General features: G+C 40.1%; 1 protein-coding gene across 2 annotated transcripts in view; it reads left to right on the top strand.

Annotated features, from left to right (window-relative positions):
• SHANK2 (SH3 and multiple ankyrin repeat domains 2) overlaps window positions 1-14323 on the top strand; it is a 274396-nt gene that overhangs the window by 75055 nt on the left and 185018 nt on the right. The window contains exon 15 of one of the 2 annotated variants that reach the window (XM_058420947.1): window positions 3616-3666. The exons of the other annotated variant lie outside the window; for it this stretch is intronic. Within the exon in view, the coding sequence (XP_058276930.1) occupies window positions 3616-3666 (51 nt within the window). The remainder of the gene's footprint in view (window positions 1-3615; window positions 3667-14323) is intronic. 2 annotated transcript variants of the gene reach the window in all.

Here is a 14323-nt window from a genome sequence, read left to right on the forward strand (position 1 = left end):
TATCATGGTAAAAATGTCTCAGAATTCTGGCAAGTTTGGGGTTTTTTTGTCAATAACTGCTAAAATTTGACTTTGAGAATGCAAGGTCACCTGTGCTGGATGTTCTTTTCAAATAGCTTTGGTATGGTGTTAAATAACATTTTAGAGTTCCTTACTCCTGAGCTGGCAAGAATGGGAATGGGTGGCTTTTACAGTGATCAGATCCAGATCAGTCTTTTCTCAGTGGGTAAAGAATATTTTCTGCAAAGCTGAATATCTTTCAATCACATAAAAGTGAACACACAGAGTCAGGATTTACATGTGTACAAAATAAAACCATTAGGGCTACCTTTTTGTGTTTTTTTTTTTTTTTTTTTTTTTTTCCCCTGCAAGCATGTTGAAAAAAATCGGTGTAATTAGCCCTGACCCACATGAAGCTTGAATTCAAAGTCAGATTTCTGTTTACTGATACTCAAGTTTTTCTCTTTTACTGCGTTAAATTTGGGATAAGGTCATTTTAGTTGAAATGTGAAGAGAGTTCTGAAGTATTTGCAAAATACTTGGTGCATATTCATAGTCAAATATATTTCTGAAATGACTGCAAAAATATATAACCCAAATAGATATTTTTGTTACCTGGAGTGAGGCCTATTTGATTTTTTTATTCCTTATTTTACACTTTATAGTTTTATGGTTATGACAGGAAAGTTTCTGCTTTCTGTCATTTTGTAATTTAGTGAAATCAGGTTTAGATTAGTCAATTCCATCCAATTCTATTGAATTGAAAACTTCTTTGCTGTGGAAGATCTGTGGGGAGAAATGATACACAAACAACACTGTAATGGTTTTCCTTAAAACTGGAAGGGTTAAAACTATTAAATTCTGATAAAGAAAATATTAATGAGTTTACAACCACCTGAGTGTTTACAACCACCTCAGTGATAATAAATTCAGGCACATGGAAACATCTCATAAGATTTATGTAAATTTCATGAAGAATTTATCCAGAGTAATTTGAATAAACTTGCAAGAATTATTCATCCCTCTCCTGTTCACATTAGCCTGTAAGTAATGAAGGATAACTTCAAAACAGCTGACTGGGATGGAGGCAAAAAATCAATTTATTCTTTCTGATCTTCATGTATATTCCTAAAGATAATAAAATGATTGCTGTAAATCATGGCCCAAGATATTTCCCATTAAATCTCAGTACTGAAAATGAAGGTGGCGACAGCAATAACTTCTTCCCTCACTGGAGATTTTGTTTTCTATAACTTTATTTCCAAAGTTTCACAAGTCAGATAAAGAAAGGAAGAGGATTGTAGCCAGTGCTAGAATGATCACAGGAGGATAATAATAGCAATAATAAAAATAATAATCCAGGCTTTTCCAGGTGTGTGCTCAAGGACGCACCTTCATTGACAAGGAGTGAGAATCGACTTGAATAAAAACTGAGCAGGCTCCTTCTCCAAGCGTGGCCACAGGTCAAAACTTGTGCCACCAGGACAAAAGAGGCCAATTCCCAGGCACAGCCACCGGGATGGGGGTTGTAACGATTTGGCTGCTCCCATGGGAGGCTCCAGCCTTGTGGAGGAGTGTCAGGAATTGTGAATGATCTTCGTTCTCAACTGCTTTCCCTTGATTTGCATTTGCTTCCGAGCTGCTTAACCACGGGTAGATTATTTCAATTTTCCTGGTGAATAATGCATGAGGGTGTATAAGTGGATGTTCCTTGGCTGAGTGGGCTGCAGATTAGAAGTGTCAGCTCCTTTGCAGCATTAATGTGCATTTCTTTCTCAGGTTAAAGCTGGAGAGAACCTAGATATGCTTTTTTTGGAGAACTCCTACAAGTGCCAAAATATTGGCAATATTTGCTTTTTCTCTTCTTTCCCCCTTGACTACCTGTTATTTGAATGAAAAAGCCAGTTGCCAATTTTCCAGTGCAAGCTTATTTTCCTTGGGACTCCCCCTCAAGATTTCAATGCCACATTGTTGTACCTGCTGCTTGAGCTTCCTGGAAACTATCAGGAACAGGGTTTTTAAAAATTTATTTCTCTGTCACTCCTGTCAGCTCAGAACACTGATTCCTTCTGACTCCTTCTTCTTGCTCTTTAATATGTCCCAGAGGGATAATTTGGAGTATCCTTTCCTGCTCTAGCAGCCTTGGGGCACAGATAGAGGCAATTCTTTTGTGTAACGTGTGGAATATTTCATGGAGGTAGAGCTAAACACGTTAAGTGCTGTAATAATTGAAATAACACTTAAACCCGCCATGATCCACTTACTAGAGCAACCTCTTCAAAATTTTCCTTTATTAATTTATTAAGGGACATTTAATTACCTTACCGTACACTTGTTTCCGTCCTGGATTATGCAGATATTGTCTTCTTTTTCAACTTATTGGAGAAATACCCTTTGATGCTCCAGATTTCTAGAAAATTAAAGCGCAACAGTTGTCGTTGTTTGCTTGTGGTTAGTCTCGTATTTATAGGGCATTTATTCGAGATCATAATTGGATCCCTAAAACATCAAAACTCTGAAACTTATGGGCCATTCTAAACAAAATATTTAATTGGAGCAGCAAAATGTGAAACCTTCCAGGGCTGTTTTAAACATAATAAGTACTTTAGATAATGGTGTTCAATATGAGAGTCCTGTGGGAGTGTGGTTGAAAAGAGCTTCCTAAAATATGGAATCATGCCACTGAACTAAACAGTCTTCTAAACCAGAACTCTTCCAAACTCCCCAACGGTAACAATATTCCTTGGAACTACAGGCATCCAGATGTGCACTGTAGCAAAGTATATTGTAAAATATTTCTTTCAAACTCAGCTTAGCCTGATGTTTTATAAGAGGAGAGATTGAAGGCGAGTGAAACTGTGAGGGCTGCGTAGTAAACAAGGCACTGAGCTGTGCAGCTGCTTAAAAAGCAGATACAGATTAATAGCTACAATAACAGAATGTAATAAATATTTAAAGCCGGTCCAACAAGTATTTTGTGAACTTCTTACGGTATTTGATGCTGAAAATTGCAGAGGAAATACTGGGGCTGTTTTCAGGTTGTAAAATACAAATTCTCCAAACTCAACCAAAGAATAACAGAGAGGAAGCAGAGGGGGAAATCATGTTGGGGTTGTGATTTGAGTTTGAAATAATTCCAGCACGTGCTTTGCGAGCTCTTTTTGTGCCAGTGCTGCTGCACTTCCAGGGCAGGGTTGGTGGTGTCTTGTCCCCGACTGCAGATGTTGGTCCCTGACCTGCACATTTGTCGCTCAAAGCAGCGTTTCTTGGCTCCAGGTATATCACTAAGATATTCCAGGCTTCCAAGTCCTGTGCCACCTTCCTGTGCCAGCCTTAATCCCATTTAATGCTTTTCCCCACCTTCCAGTCCCTCATTATCATTTCCTCATTTCATGCTCAGAGAGACAGGGACAGCAGAGCAGGAGGAACTAAGAGGAAGTGAAGTTTCTTCCTCACCTCCTCTAAATGTTTGTTCTGTCCACTTCTCCATTTTCAAACCATGCTATCAGAAGAGCTTTGCTTTTACGGCTTTCTGCTTTCAAATTCTCCCCTTAACGTGGAATTCTGACACCTAACTTTTTTGATGTTGCCTTCGTTCCTTTGCCCTTCTTAAAGGATCCAGCTTCCCATATCCAAGTAGAAGTCCCTGGAATCCGTTGCTGTCAGGTAAGGGTTAAACCACGGTAATTTCTCTGTTTGGGGGCAGTAGTAGAAAGGTCTGATTTTGGTGCTCTTGTTCCTGGTAAAGGTAAAAAAAAGAAACATGGAATAATTCAGGAGCACAGCTTTCCCAAAAGGAAAGGCTTCATAGACTGTTGACTTGAGCTAAACTTGGTGGTCAGTAAAGAGAATTTCTAGGAAGAAATTCCTCCCTGTGAGGGTGGTGGGGCATTGGCACAGGTTGCCCAGAGAAGCTGGAAGTGTCCAAGACCTGGTTGGAGGGGGCTTGGAGCAACCTGGGCTTGTTGAAGGTGTCCCTGCCCATGGCAGGGGGATGGAACAAGGTTATCTTGAAGATTTCTTCCAACCCAAGCCATTCTATGAATCTATTAAAAATTTTGGGCTCAGAATGACTCCAAACTCCATATTTGGCGTTGAGAACCTTGACAAGATGGATGTAATAAAGCGGGTTTAGTATATCCATTATGATTAATAGAATAATCTTCCTAAAATATTTTATATTGCGCTAATACATACAAAATAATTTATCTCAAGAAGAGATTAAACGCTGCATGACCCCAATCTCTGTGCCAAAAGGGCTGTGACCTCTTGAGATGTTTGAGAGTAGACACTCTTATTTTAAAAGTGGCGTTACTGCGAGGAGTAATGGATATTTAGATTGTCAAGGAAAAAGAATGCTCTTGAGCACCTTGTCTCCCAGTTTTCTAGGCTGCTCCATGTGGTCCTACCTTCCTTTTTATCTGGGAAAACCAGTAAATGTGCAGCAGAAAAAGGACAGCTGTGGTTAGAAAACTTTTGCAAATAAAAGGGATTTTTTTTTTCCCATGAATGCAGGTAGGAGTTTTTCTCCCAGGCTCTTTTAATGGAAAAGGTTATTGCTTAATATGCAGATTTATTTTACGTTGTTTCAGTGTATTGATGTTTTAATGTGATTTGCAATGACTCCAAATTTTACTGAACACTGTAGGCTGGATTTTTTTTTTTTTTTTAATTATTAAGAAACCCCCTCCTTATTTTTACCTCAAGTCAACAGAATTTGGGCATTAATGTCCTTTTGATTGTCCCAGCTTTGGAATTGAGTTGAGCCAACGGTCTTGATGTTGCTCTGACTTTTGCAAGGCATCTGCAGGAGTCATGCAGAATTCCAGGGAGGATGGCTGTAGAATATACAGACTCAAATTTATTCCTGTAAAATGTTTATCAAGAACAGTTTAGATAAGGAAAGCTTACATAAGGAATTCCTGTGGTATGCCTACAGCAAACCCACTTTTCCAGACATGTGTCCAGACATCTGGGAATGTACCTATCCATTTTTCATGGTGCAGTGAGTGACAGAAGCCATTTTAAAGTAATTAAGTTCTCAAAACTTGGAAGAAAATCTTTCCAGTTCTCTAGAAAAGAATAGGAAATCTGAGATTTTTCAGGATGCTGAGTATTATCAAAAGCATGAAGGGAATGTTGAACATACTTGGTGTTGTTATAGAGGTCTTTGAGCTTCTGACACTGTAAATCTACTTTATCACTTTGTGGATCTGAGTTCCAGACGTGAGTGGGACTGAGTGCTTGATTCTGGATCAAAATAATTATTTCCAGAATTTAAATGCATGTTGGAGCATCAAAAGCCCCACTCAGAATTCTCGAAAAACCCAAATAAACTTTTAAAACCAGCAGGGATGGATTAGTCAGTGTGTTTTCCACCATGAGCGTAAAACATGATTCATATTCCTTGTTTTCCTTGGTGCTTGTACATTTTAGAGGAATAAATCATATGTGATAACTGTTGTGTATTATAGATTAATTTGCTTCTCTATTATTTGGAGATAAGTCACTTAAGCTGGGGAGAGACATTCAGTTAGAAAAAAATGAATTATTACCGCTTGTGACTGTTATGCCTGAAAGAAAGAATTTCTCAGTGTGTAGTTCCATGTTGCTATAGGAAATTGTCAGGATGTAGATTCCTTTGGACTGGTGTTCATGAAGAGTGACAGTGCCTGGAAACTCCAGTACTGATAGGGATGACAGCTTTTTATTTGCCTCTGCAGCCTTGACCCACTCAGAGATGTTTAGATATTTCACACAGCACCTTTCTTGATTTTGGAAAAGATGAGGTCAGTCTAGAGAAGAGTTTGGTGAAGTCAGCTGAATTTTAATGAAAATATTTCCGTTTGTCCACCCCCTGAATTCCTGTGCAGTGTCCTCTGCTCTTTGCCCAAGCTGGGAGGCTGTTCTCTGTCCTGGAGACCTGCTGGTCAGTCCCTAATCTCCTGCCATTGTATGCTCATAGTTCCCCCTAGAACTTCCTTCTCCAGTCTTCCCCAATGCATTTAACGCTATTTCAGCCAAAATGGTGCTGTAACAGGAATGTTTGAAGCCTTGCCCCTGAGCCTCACCTAAGCTGAAGGAAGTTTTCAATGCTGTTTGATTAGGTTTTGTGTTTCTTGGTTTAAAATTATAACGCAGTGGCTGTGGAGATTTTTTAAAATTTTTATTCAGACTGTGGTGTAATGAGGAATTACAGGTTGTCAGAATCAAATTGTGCTGCTTTTCCTACCATGGTTACAGGCTTTGTATAGGAATGTATGGGTGTACCTGCTCTGGATTTATTAGAAGCTGGAAATTACCTTGAGGACTGCTTAGCTCTGCTTAGTTTTATGACATTTTTCTCTTCTTGTCAGAAGCTGCCACGACAATTACTTAACAAGGAATTAAAATCTCAGGGGTTCATAATTCTGCTCCATCTTTAACGGACAAATTGTTCATAAACACACAGTATGTGGCATCACCTTACATCTATAAAAAAAGGCATTGAGAGCTGATGTAATTCATAAAAGGGTGAATGTGCAGAGGAATTCATACAAAATATCGAAAACGAAAAACTCCGAACAGGTTAGGAAACCAATCCCCAAAACCGCTAGTCCTGCTTCCACTAATTGATATTTGTTTGCCAGCTTTGAGCTGATCTAGGCTTGACTTATCTGTTGGTTTAGCAGTTCCCTGAGCCCAGCAAGCCCTTAGATCAGCCCTGCTGTCTCAGGACAACACAGAGTGACTGAACTGTGCCCCTGTCCCTGGCATTCCTGACTGACGGAATGTGAGACCCTCCTGGGGTGGCTCTGGTTTAATTAACGCAGCTTTGAGTCAGCCCCCAATGGCAGGAGCGCAGCATTTGCCTGAAGTGGATTTTGTCCCCTTCTTCCGTGCCCGTGTGCCGGGAATCGTAACAAATGGAAGGAGAAGGATGAGCCTGGCAGGAGCCAATGAAGGCAGAGTTTCATAACGAAGCATTTGGCCCCACTGAGGCTGAGTAGTCACAAATCCCGCTCGGTTATTGAAAATGAGTGATGACTTTCCAGTAACGGCTTCCGAGCTGCGAGGAGCCTCCTGCATTTTCAGGAGCTTCTCCGAGGGAGGGAGGGAGGTTACACCGGGACACATCTTTTGATATCCTGTGACATTATGCAATGCACCCATCACGTTGCATCATCATTGAAATGCTGTTTGGATCATGTCTTTGCCTCGCATTAAAGCTTAATGACAAAACATTTGAAATTGTACTGTGATAACAAACCGATTCCTACCGGCCTTCCTTCTGTACTGGTTTGAAGACCTTGGCTAAATAGAGATGGACATATTTCATCTTGGCTTTTGTTACCTTATTAATCTTCTCAGTGTTGATTTTTCAGAATTTAGGTGGAGAAATAAGATTTCCTAAAGAGCTGGAGTAGTACAACAGCCAGTTGAATCTTATTTTTCTTTCTTACTCTCTTCCTACAGAGTTTTGCGTGGGTGTTTGCATCCTGTTTAGCCTTCCATCTTTCATTTCAGATTTCCCCTGGGAGACTTTTTGCACGTTCCAGTGCCCCTCAATGTTTAAACTCTAAATCAGTAACATTTTGATGCCATGGAAATACGTAATAGGATTACCAAATTAAATTAAAAAAAAAAAAAAAAATTAAGTCCTTTTTCATGATAGACCTTTTATGCTTGAATGGAGACAATGTTCAGGACAGTACCCAAGCTCCCAGGTGATCACAGCAAGTCACAGAGTGGCTTGGTACAAACTCTGCTTCTGTGGGGTTTTTTGCCACCAGCTTTGGTAGTTTTTACTCCACTCTGTGCTTCTTTCCATGTTTGCTTCTGTGTAATGCCTGTGGGGAATTTCAGCAGTGACTCGCATAGTGAAACAGCATCAGTGAATTATTTAAAATAGGTATAGTCACTTTAGTGTGATTTAATAATTAAAAAACCCTTTTAAAGACAAAGTCAGCTCCACAGAGAGCTGGGGTAAAGAACTGAGAACGTTTTTTGGAGAACTGGTGGCTTTGGCCAGGAGTTTATGGATTACCATGAAATTGTCACCTCTGATAGCTGCAGGAAAATCCTCTCAAGTGGCTTGAAAGTCTCTGGTGGCTTGTTTACTTTCTTATTGCTCGGTAAATTCAGACATAAATTATCATTGCACCTTCAGACTGTGAAAACAATACCTCTTTCTTCTTTCCATCGCTCTCTTCCAGATAATTGTTTAATGATGTAAATGAATAACTTGAATTGAATTGTAATTTTAAATAAGGGAATGTTGTTAAAAACCCAGGCTTTCAATATAAAATGTGGAATTTTCTTGCTGTGGTCATGCACACATATATAGAGTTGAAAAAGCCTCTGGCTAGCATTTTATTTTCCACATCCATAGGTATAAATCCCTGAGAAAACCAGTGTAAATTGGGATGTTAGCTTTGGTTTACAAACAGCTTCATTTAGGGAACCACACAGAGAAAGGTATTGCCTGAGGAGGTGAAAATATTTTATTTCCCTGAGAAAACAAAGTGGTTGCTATGGGATGGAAAATGATCTAATGATGGCTTTCACAGAGATGTGAGACTGGACAGAATTAGAATATTCAAACCACAGTGGGCAAAAATGTTGTTTTTTTCAGGATGTATTAGTGGAAGATTTTTCTTAGTGTAGGTCTGGATAATTTGAAGAAAAACCAGGAAGTGAGTATTTTTCCATAGGGTACAATTTAATTTTTTTTTTTTTTCTCTCCAGTCCTCCTAAAATATTCTGCAAATGAAACATATTTATCTAGTCAAACTGCTTTTAAATACATATGGAGAGGAACCCAGTCCTTTTGAGTGCTGAATGACGATGTTTTGAGGGGTCACCAAGGACAAATAATGCGGGGGGTTTTGTGCGTGTGGCAATATAATGAAAAATCTAAGCAATGAATAATACTAATGAATTTAACTACAATTAAGCACCATGTGATGATGGGCATAGAAATGCCAGATCTGTACAGGTAGTTGGTGCCTAATGCTGTAAAAATGTACATTTTAGAATGTTTGGGGGGTTTTCAAACTGGTTTTAAGCCTGTGCTGCAGTGAAGTTTATTGTTCAGAATTCAATTAAATGGAATTTGAAAACTCCTCCAGTGGTGAATCCAGAAATCACACATGAGCCATGTTCCCTTCTGCTCCTTGGTCTGGGAATACACACAACTGTGCTTGCTGGATTTTGCTCTAGCACTAAAGTGCTTTTGTTATTCACATGAATTACTTACCACTTGTACTCTTCTAAATATTTTAATGTCCTTCCCAGCTTATTAAGGACACCAATTTTTATGCCTGTAGATTAGTAATGAGTAAATGCCTTCCTAAAAAAATTACTCTGTTCTTGAAGGAACCAAGACCTAGAGTTGTTTTGTAATACTTGTTCTCTTTCCTTTCATCACTTTATTCCCCATACTAGCTTGAGGAACCTTAGAGGTCTTTATTACCCAAAGAAATTTCTGCTGTGGTCATGCCTGAAAGTCCCACTAGCTGTGTGTGCCTTGCATGACTGCTTGCAAAAATTGCTGCTTTAGATCATCATCCTGCTTTGGGCATGAATAGCTGCGGATGTCATCTTGCAGTGTGATCACCCTGCTGCGATCCTCCCAAATTCCCTGGGAGTTCCTAGCATGTAGTGTCAATCTAGGTGAGTCCTCCTTGTGCTACTTAAGAGCTGTTAAGAGCTTTTCCTCAGTGTGCTGTGTTTTGAAAAGTTTGAAGCCCACGGACAGGGACAGGGACCACTTGCTGTTGGGCACAATGCTGATATTTCTGTCCCCTGCCTGTGTCTGTTTGCTCAGAAATACTCACCTGTGATTATCACCATCAGTATTAAATTGCTGCCTTGTTTGGCTTTCCTGTCTCCTTTTCCATTTATTTTCGTGTTGTTCAAAACTGTTCCCTAAATTTTGTCTCGTACTACGCCTTAGATTCCTGTGTAACTACTTCAGCCCTCCCTCACAGCGTCCTTCCTCAGCTCCTTCATTTCTGGAGCAGTGGTGTTGTTTTCTACTAGCCAGTTTCCTGAACTTTCTACCCTTACACTCCCTTTGCATGCAGTTAAATGCTTATGGGATCCCTTCATCACTGCTAACACAGTCCCTAGACCTTGGGGCTTCTTTTCTCCTGTTTGCATGTCCTTTCTTTGCAGAGCTCCCCCTTTGTGAAGACGTGTTTCTCACCTGTCATTAACAGTGCTGTGTTGGGAGGTTTGTTCTGTCCCTGACTTTAGGCATCACCTGCTCTGGGCACGTACTGAAAATGTAGAATACTGAGAAGATATCAAAGTGTAAAAGCCAAGAAAAACTATCGTAGTTAGGAGACTGCTTCCCCCTCTCCTTTTTCCTGTAGTGGAGAGTGGCAGAAGAGATAAGAAGGATCAGTTGGAATTACAAAGGTTTTCCCTGCCACAATAGTGCGTAGCAACAAAATCCCTGAGGGTTCACCCTTTGAGGAACACAGATGAAGCTCAAGATTGGTCAGGGAGGCTCAGTTACTGAGATTTGAAACCCAAATCTGCACTGAGGCAGTGTGAGGTGTTGGTAAAGGGAGAGAATCTGGGGTTTGTTTCTGATGTTATTTACCACGCAGCAGCACCTATTTGCAGATAAGGCTCTGCACTCCTGGCAGTTTATGATCAGAAAATCTCCTGTAGTCTCTTCTAGTTATCCTGCAAAGGTTCATTTCTCTGGTTCTGGAGCTGTCCTGGCTTGCATCATTCATGTGGTTCTTTATTTCCTGACTGAAATTCCAGTCTCTTTAGAGTCCAGAGGGGGGGAAAAAAATCACCTTTACTGGGTCTAGGATTTAAATGGTTGTGCCTTTCCCTTTATTCATTACTTAACAACCCATAGAATGAGAGGTGCCTCTGTCCCAGTGTCAGAACTCTGTGACTCTCTCACAGATTATATCTCACTCCTCCAGATTATATCTCCTAGATTTGAGGGGAGTTTTACATTTGCTCCAGTTTCACTGGAGTTTTAGTGTATTTTCTTCCTGTCTTCCAGTCCTTCCACCTCCGCTTATACTTTATTTCTTGATCTCAGGTGTGTCCTCCCCTTTATTTCTTCTGCTTTTCTGCTAATAATTCCTTTGATGTTCCTTCCCAACATAAAGTGAAGACTGGTCCTAGCCAGGGGGACTTAGGGTGAGCCACCTCTAAATTTCTTGCCGAATTCTTGGCCAGGAGAGATGTGTTAAAATTCTGGAAAGAAAGCTTAATTGATGGGATTCTGTAGAAGTATCCCTCAGCTTTTAAATTTCCATGTATTCTGTTTTACCACCCTCCACCAGTCATCACCCAGCTGAGGGAATGACTTTGGGCTTTTCCTGACCCTGACACAGGGAATGAGAATAATCTCTGACTGTGTTTCTGTCTCCTGTTGTAGCAGAGGTGTCCTGGGGACTGTGGTCACTTCTCTGCTGTTTCTAGCAGTGGTTCCTCAGAAAGCCAGAGCTGCTGGGAATTCTGGGAATCCTGCCTGCAGGATTGCTCCCAGTGAAACTCTCTGGTATCCACTGGTGGAGCTGAGAGCTGGGTATTTCCTTTGGCTTAGGTCTCTAGCAAACAAAAAATATTGCAAGAGATTTGAATTCACTACTCAGCTGAAGCTTCCTAATATATCTGAAATGCGTATTTGATGTCACCCTGGTTTATGTTTTCTGTCCTATCCACTTTTTTTTCTCTGGATACACAGTGTATTCTTCATGTGCTTATAAAGATGCGCAGTTTATTCCTGAAATATTTCATGCTTGAATTGCACTTTGAATTTGTGAATGCAGTCATCATCTTAATTTAGATGTGCTCCTGTAGATGGCCACAGACTGGATCTTAGGGGGCTGATGTGAAGTGATCCTTCCTCCAATGAAAGTGCTGCTGGACACGTGGAATAGTCACACACATGTCTCCAGTGTACAGGTGACACGAAAGCGAGAATGATTCCTTTCCTGAACGCGTTCTGCAGCTACTCAGAAACATCGAGAATCTGCATCTGAGATGCCATGACTTAGTGGAGAGCAACATAATGCAGTTCCAATATTCATACAGTTCCTGTCCTTTCTCTGATCCCATTCTTTTTTAGGGATGTGCATTAGCACTGTTTGCATCACTTCTTGTCTGGGAGAAAACAAAAGTTATTTTGAAACTTGAACACGGAAGTCAAATTTCATTGTAGTAGTCATGATGTCCGGGGGTGGGACTGCCAAATAATATCCAGAACTCTTCTCTTTTCTTAGTAATGTCTTGGATGTCAGCCATGCATTTTCCACTGAATTAATGAACATCAGATCTATGCCAGGAACATAAGAATAGACCGCACTGCTTCTGAAATAGTTTGTACATAAAATTACTTTTCAATGATGGGTTTAAAACCTGCATCTTCTTTATTCTTTCAGTTGATCTTATTTACCTGCTCTGACTTACTAACCTATTTAACAACAGCCCCTTTTTTGTATTTTGTGACATAAAATCTAAACCCAGCTGTCAGGACAAAATGTAATCTGCTGAAAGCATCAAGAAACAGGGTGGGAGAAGAAGTCTTTCCTCAACATCTTCAAATACTGTAAAACACACGTGATATCTTGAAGCAGAAGTAGGGATAGTATTGTGACATCACTTAAATCATTAATCCACCTCAGAACCCCTTCAGTGAGCAAGCTTTCCTTTCTCAATGGGATTCGGCACTGAGAACATTATAAATGCTGCAAACACCTACATATTTGTACAGAGATAACCCCCTGCTTCAGCGGATGCAGGCTTTTTTTATCCTTTCTTAGTTGTACCAGCATGATTCATTAGCAGTTATTTTTGAGATGAAGAAATGTAGGCTACTAATACAATTTAAAATACTGTTATTTTAATGAATAAGTCAGCAATGTTTTAGTTTCTATTTAACACCAAATGTCTAAATGGAGCTAAGGATAGCGAGACAATTATCAGCTTAAATTATTGGGTTTTATCTTTTAAAGATCCTACTTAATAACGTGGCTTTGGATAGAGCTTGCAATCCCCTGTTTAGGAGAGAATATATTTTGGGGGGTGTATGATTGTGTGTCTCCCAACTTTAGCAGAAAAGACAACTGGAAGCTTGCAGTGGGAGAATCAGGTAACCCAAATGTGCCTTTCCTCAGAAGTGTTAGTGTGAATTATTTGGTTCTTGGGTCCATTTTGGAACTGAGATGATGAGAATAAGAGCAGAGGACGAATTCTTGGAAGTCACTTAGGTAAGAGAGGAATAACTGTGGGGTACCATGTTTTAGAAACAAAATCTACAATCATAGAAATGCTTTTTGCTCCCTACACTCACCCACCCCCACTAAATTCTCTTCTCACTCCTTGCAGATTCCTGGGCTTCAGGGAGGCTGCAGAGTCAATAATTCAGTTCTCTTGGTGCTTAGTTTCTGGCTTACCAGTGCTTCTGACAGGATAAAAATGGGCTCTGCTGTAAAATGAGAATGAAAGTGGCAATACAGGTTTTTGACATTAAATACCTCATAAAGTGGCAGTACCTGTGGGAAGCCAGCCAGCAGAGAGAAAAACTCCCAGAGTTTCCATTCCTTTGCTGACAGCTCAAGCCCACTTCTGTCTCCTCAGTAAAATGCTGTATTCTTTACTTCATGATAGGATTTCCCTCAAAGTGAAATAAACCAGTAAAAATTTACAGTAATGTATTTACTGCTTGATTGTTCCCTCCTCTCTTCACAATTAAACTTTGGGTTATTTCCACTGTTATACATTTCAATATTGCAACCTCCCATGAATCTTCCTCTTCTAGATGCTGTTTTCTTGTGTCCTCTTCTATCCCCTTCCATTTGTCTTGGTTGCCAGTTTTATGTAACTTTGCCATGACGTGATATCTTCTAGAAATTCTCTCTCCTGGCCTCCTCTTACATGCTGTTTATTTCCTGTTGAATCTGGGTGGCAGGAAGATTTTCCTTGGGAATTGGTGAGGGAAGCAGTGAAAGGCAACTGTAGCAAGGAGAAGAAGGGAAAATGAGATTGAAGAATGGCGAACTTAGGTTTAAGGGTTGGAGAAGAAGGAGGAGCTGGAGCTAAAAGAAAATATTCTGCATTGCTTTCTTTGCTGCGCTACCTCACACTCATGCATGAACTTTAACATCTGACCAGCTACATATTTTGAAACTTCTGTAAGAGTCCATATTTCCCCCCCCCATTGAGAGCAATATACACTTTTCTGTAATGAAAATGGTGTTATTCTAAATAAAACTGACATGATCCACCAACACTTTCAGAAGCACAGATGCTTTGTCCCACTATTTACTAAAGAGGTTCACACTTCGATTAAAGCAGTGAAATC

This window comes from Hirundo rustica, chromosome 6 (genome assembly GCF_015227805.2).
Source record: "Hirundo rustica isolate bHirRus1 chromosome 6, bHirRus1.pri.v3, whole genome shotgun sequence".
NCBI lineage: Eukaryota > Metazoa > Chordata > Aves > Passeriformes > Hirundinidae > Hirundo > Hirundo rustica.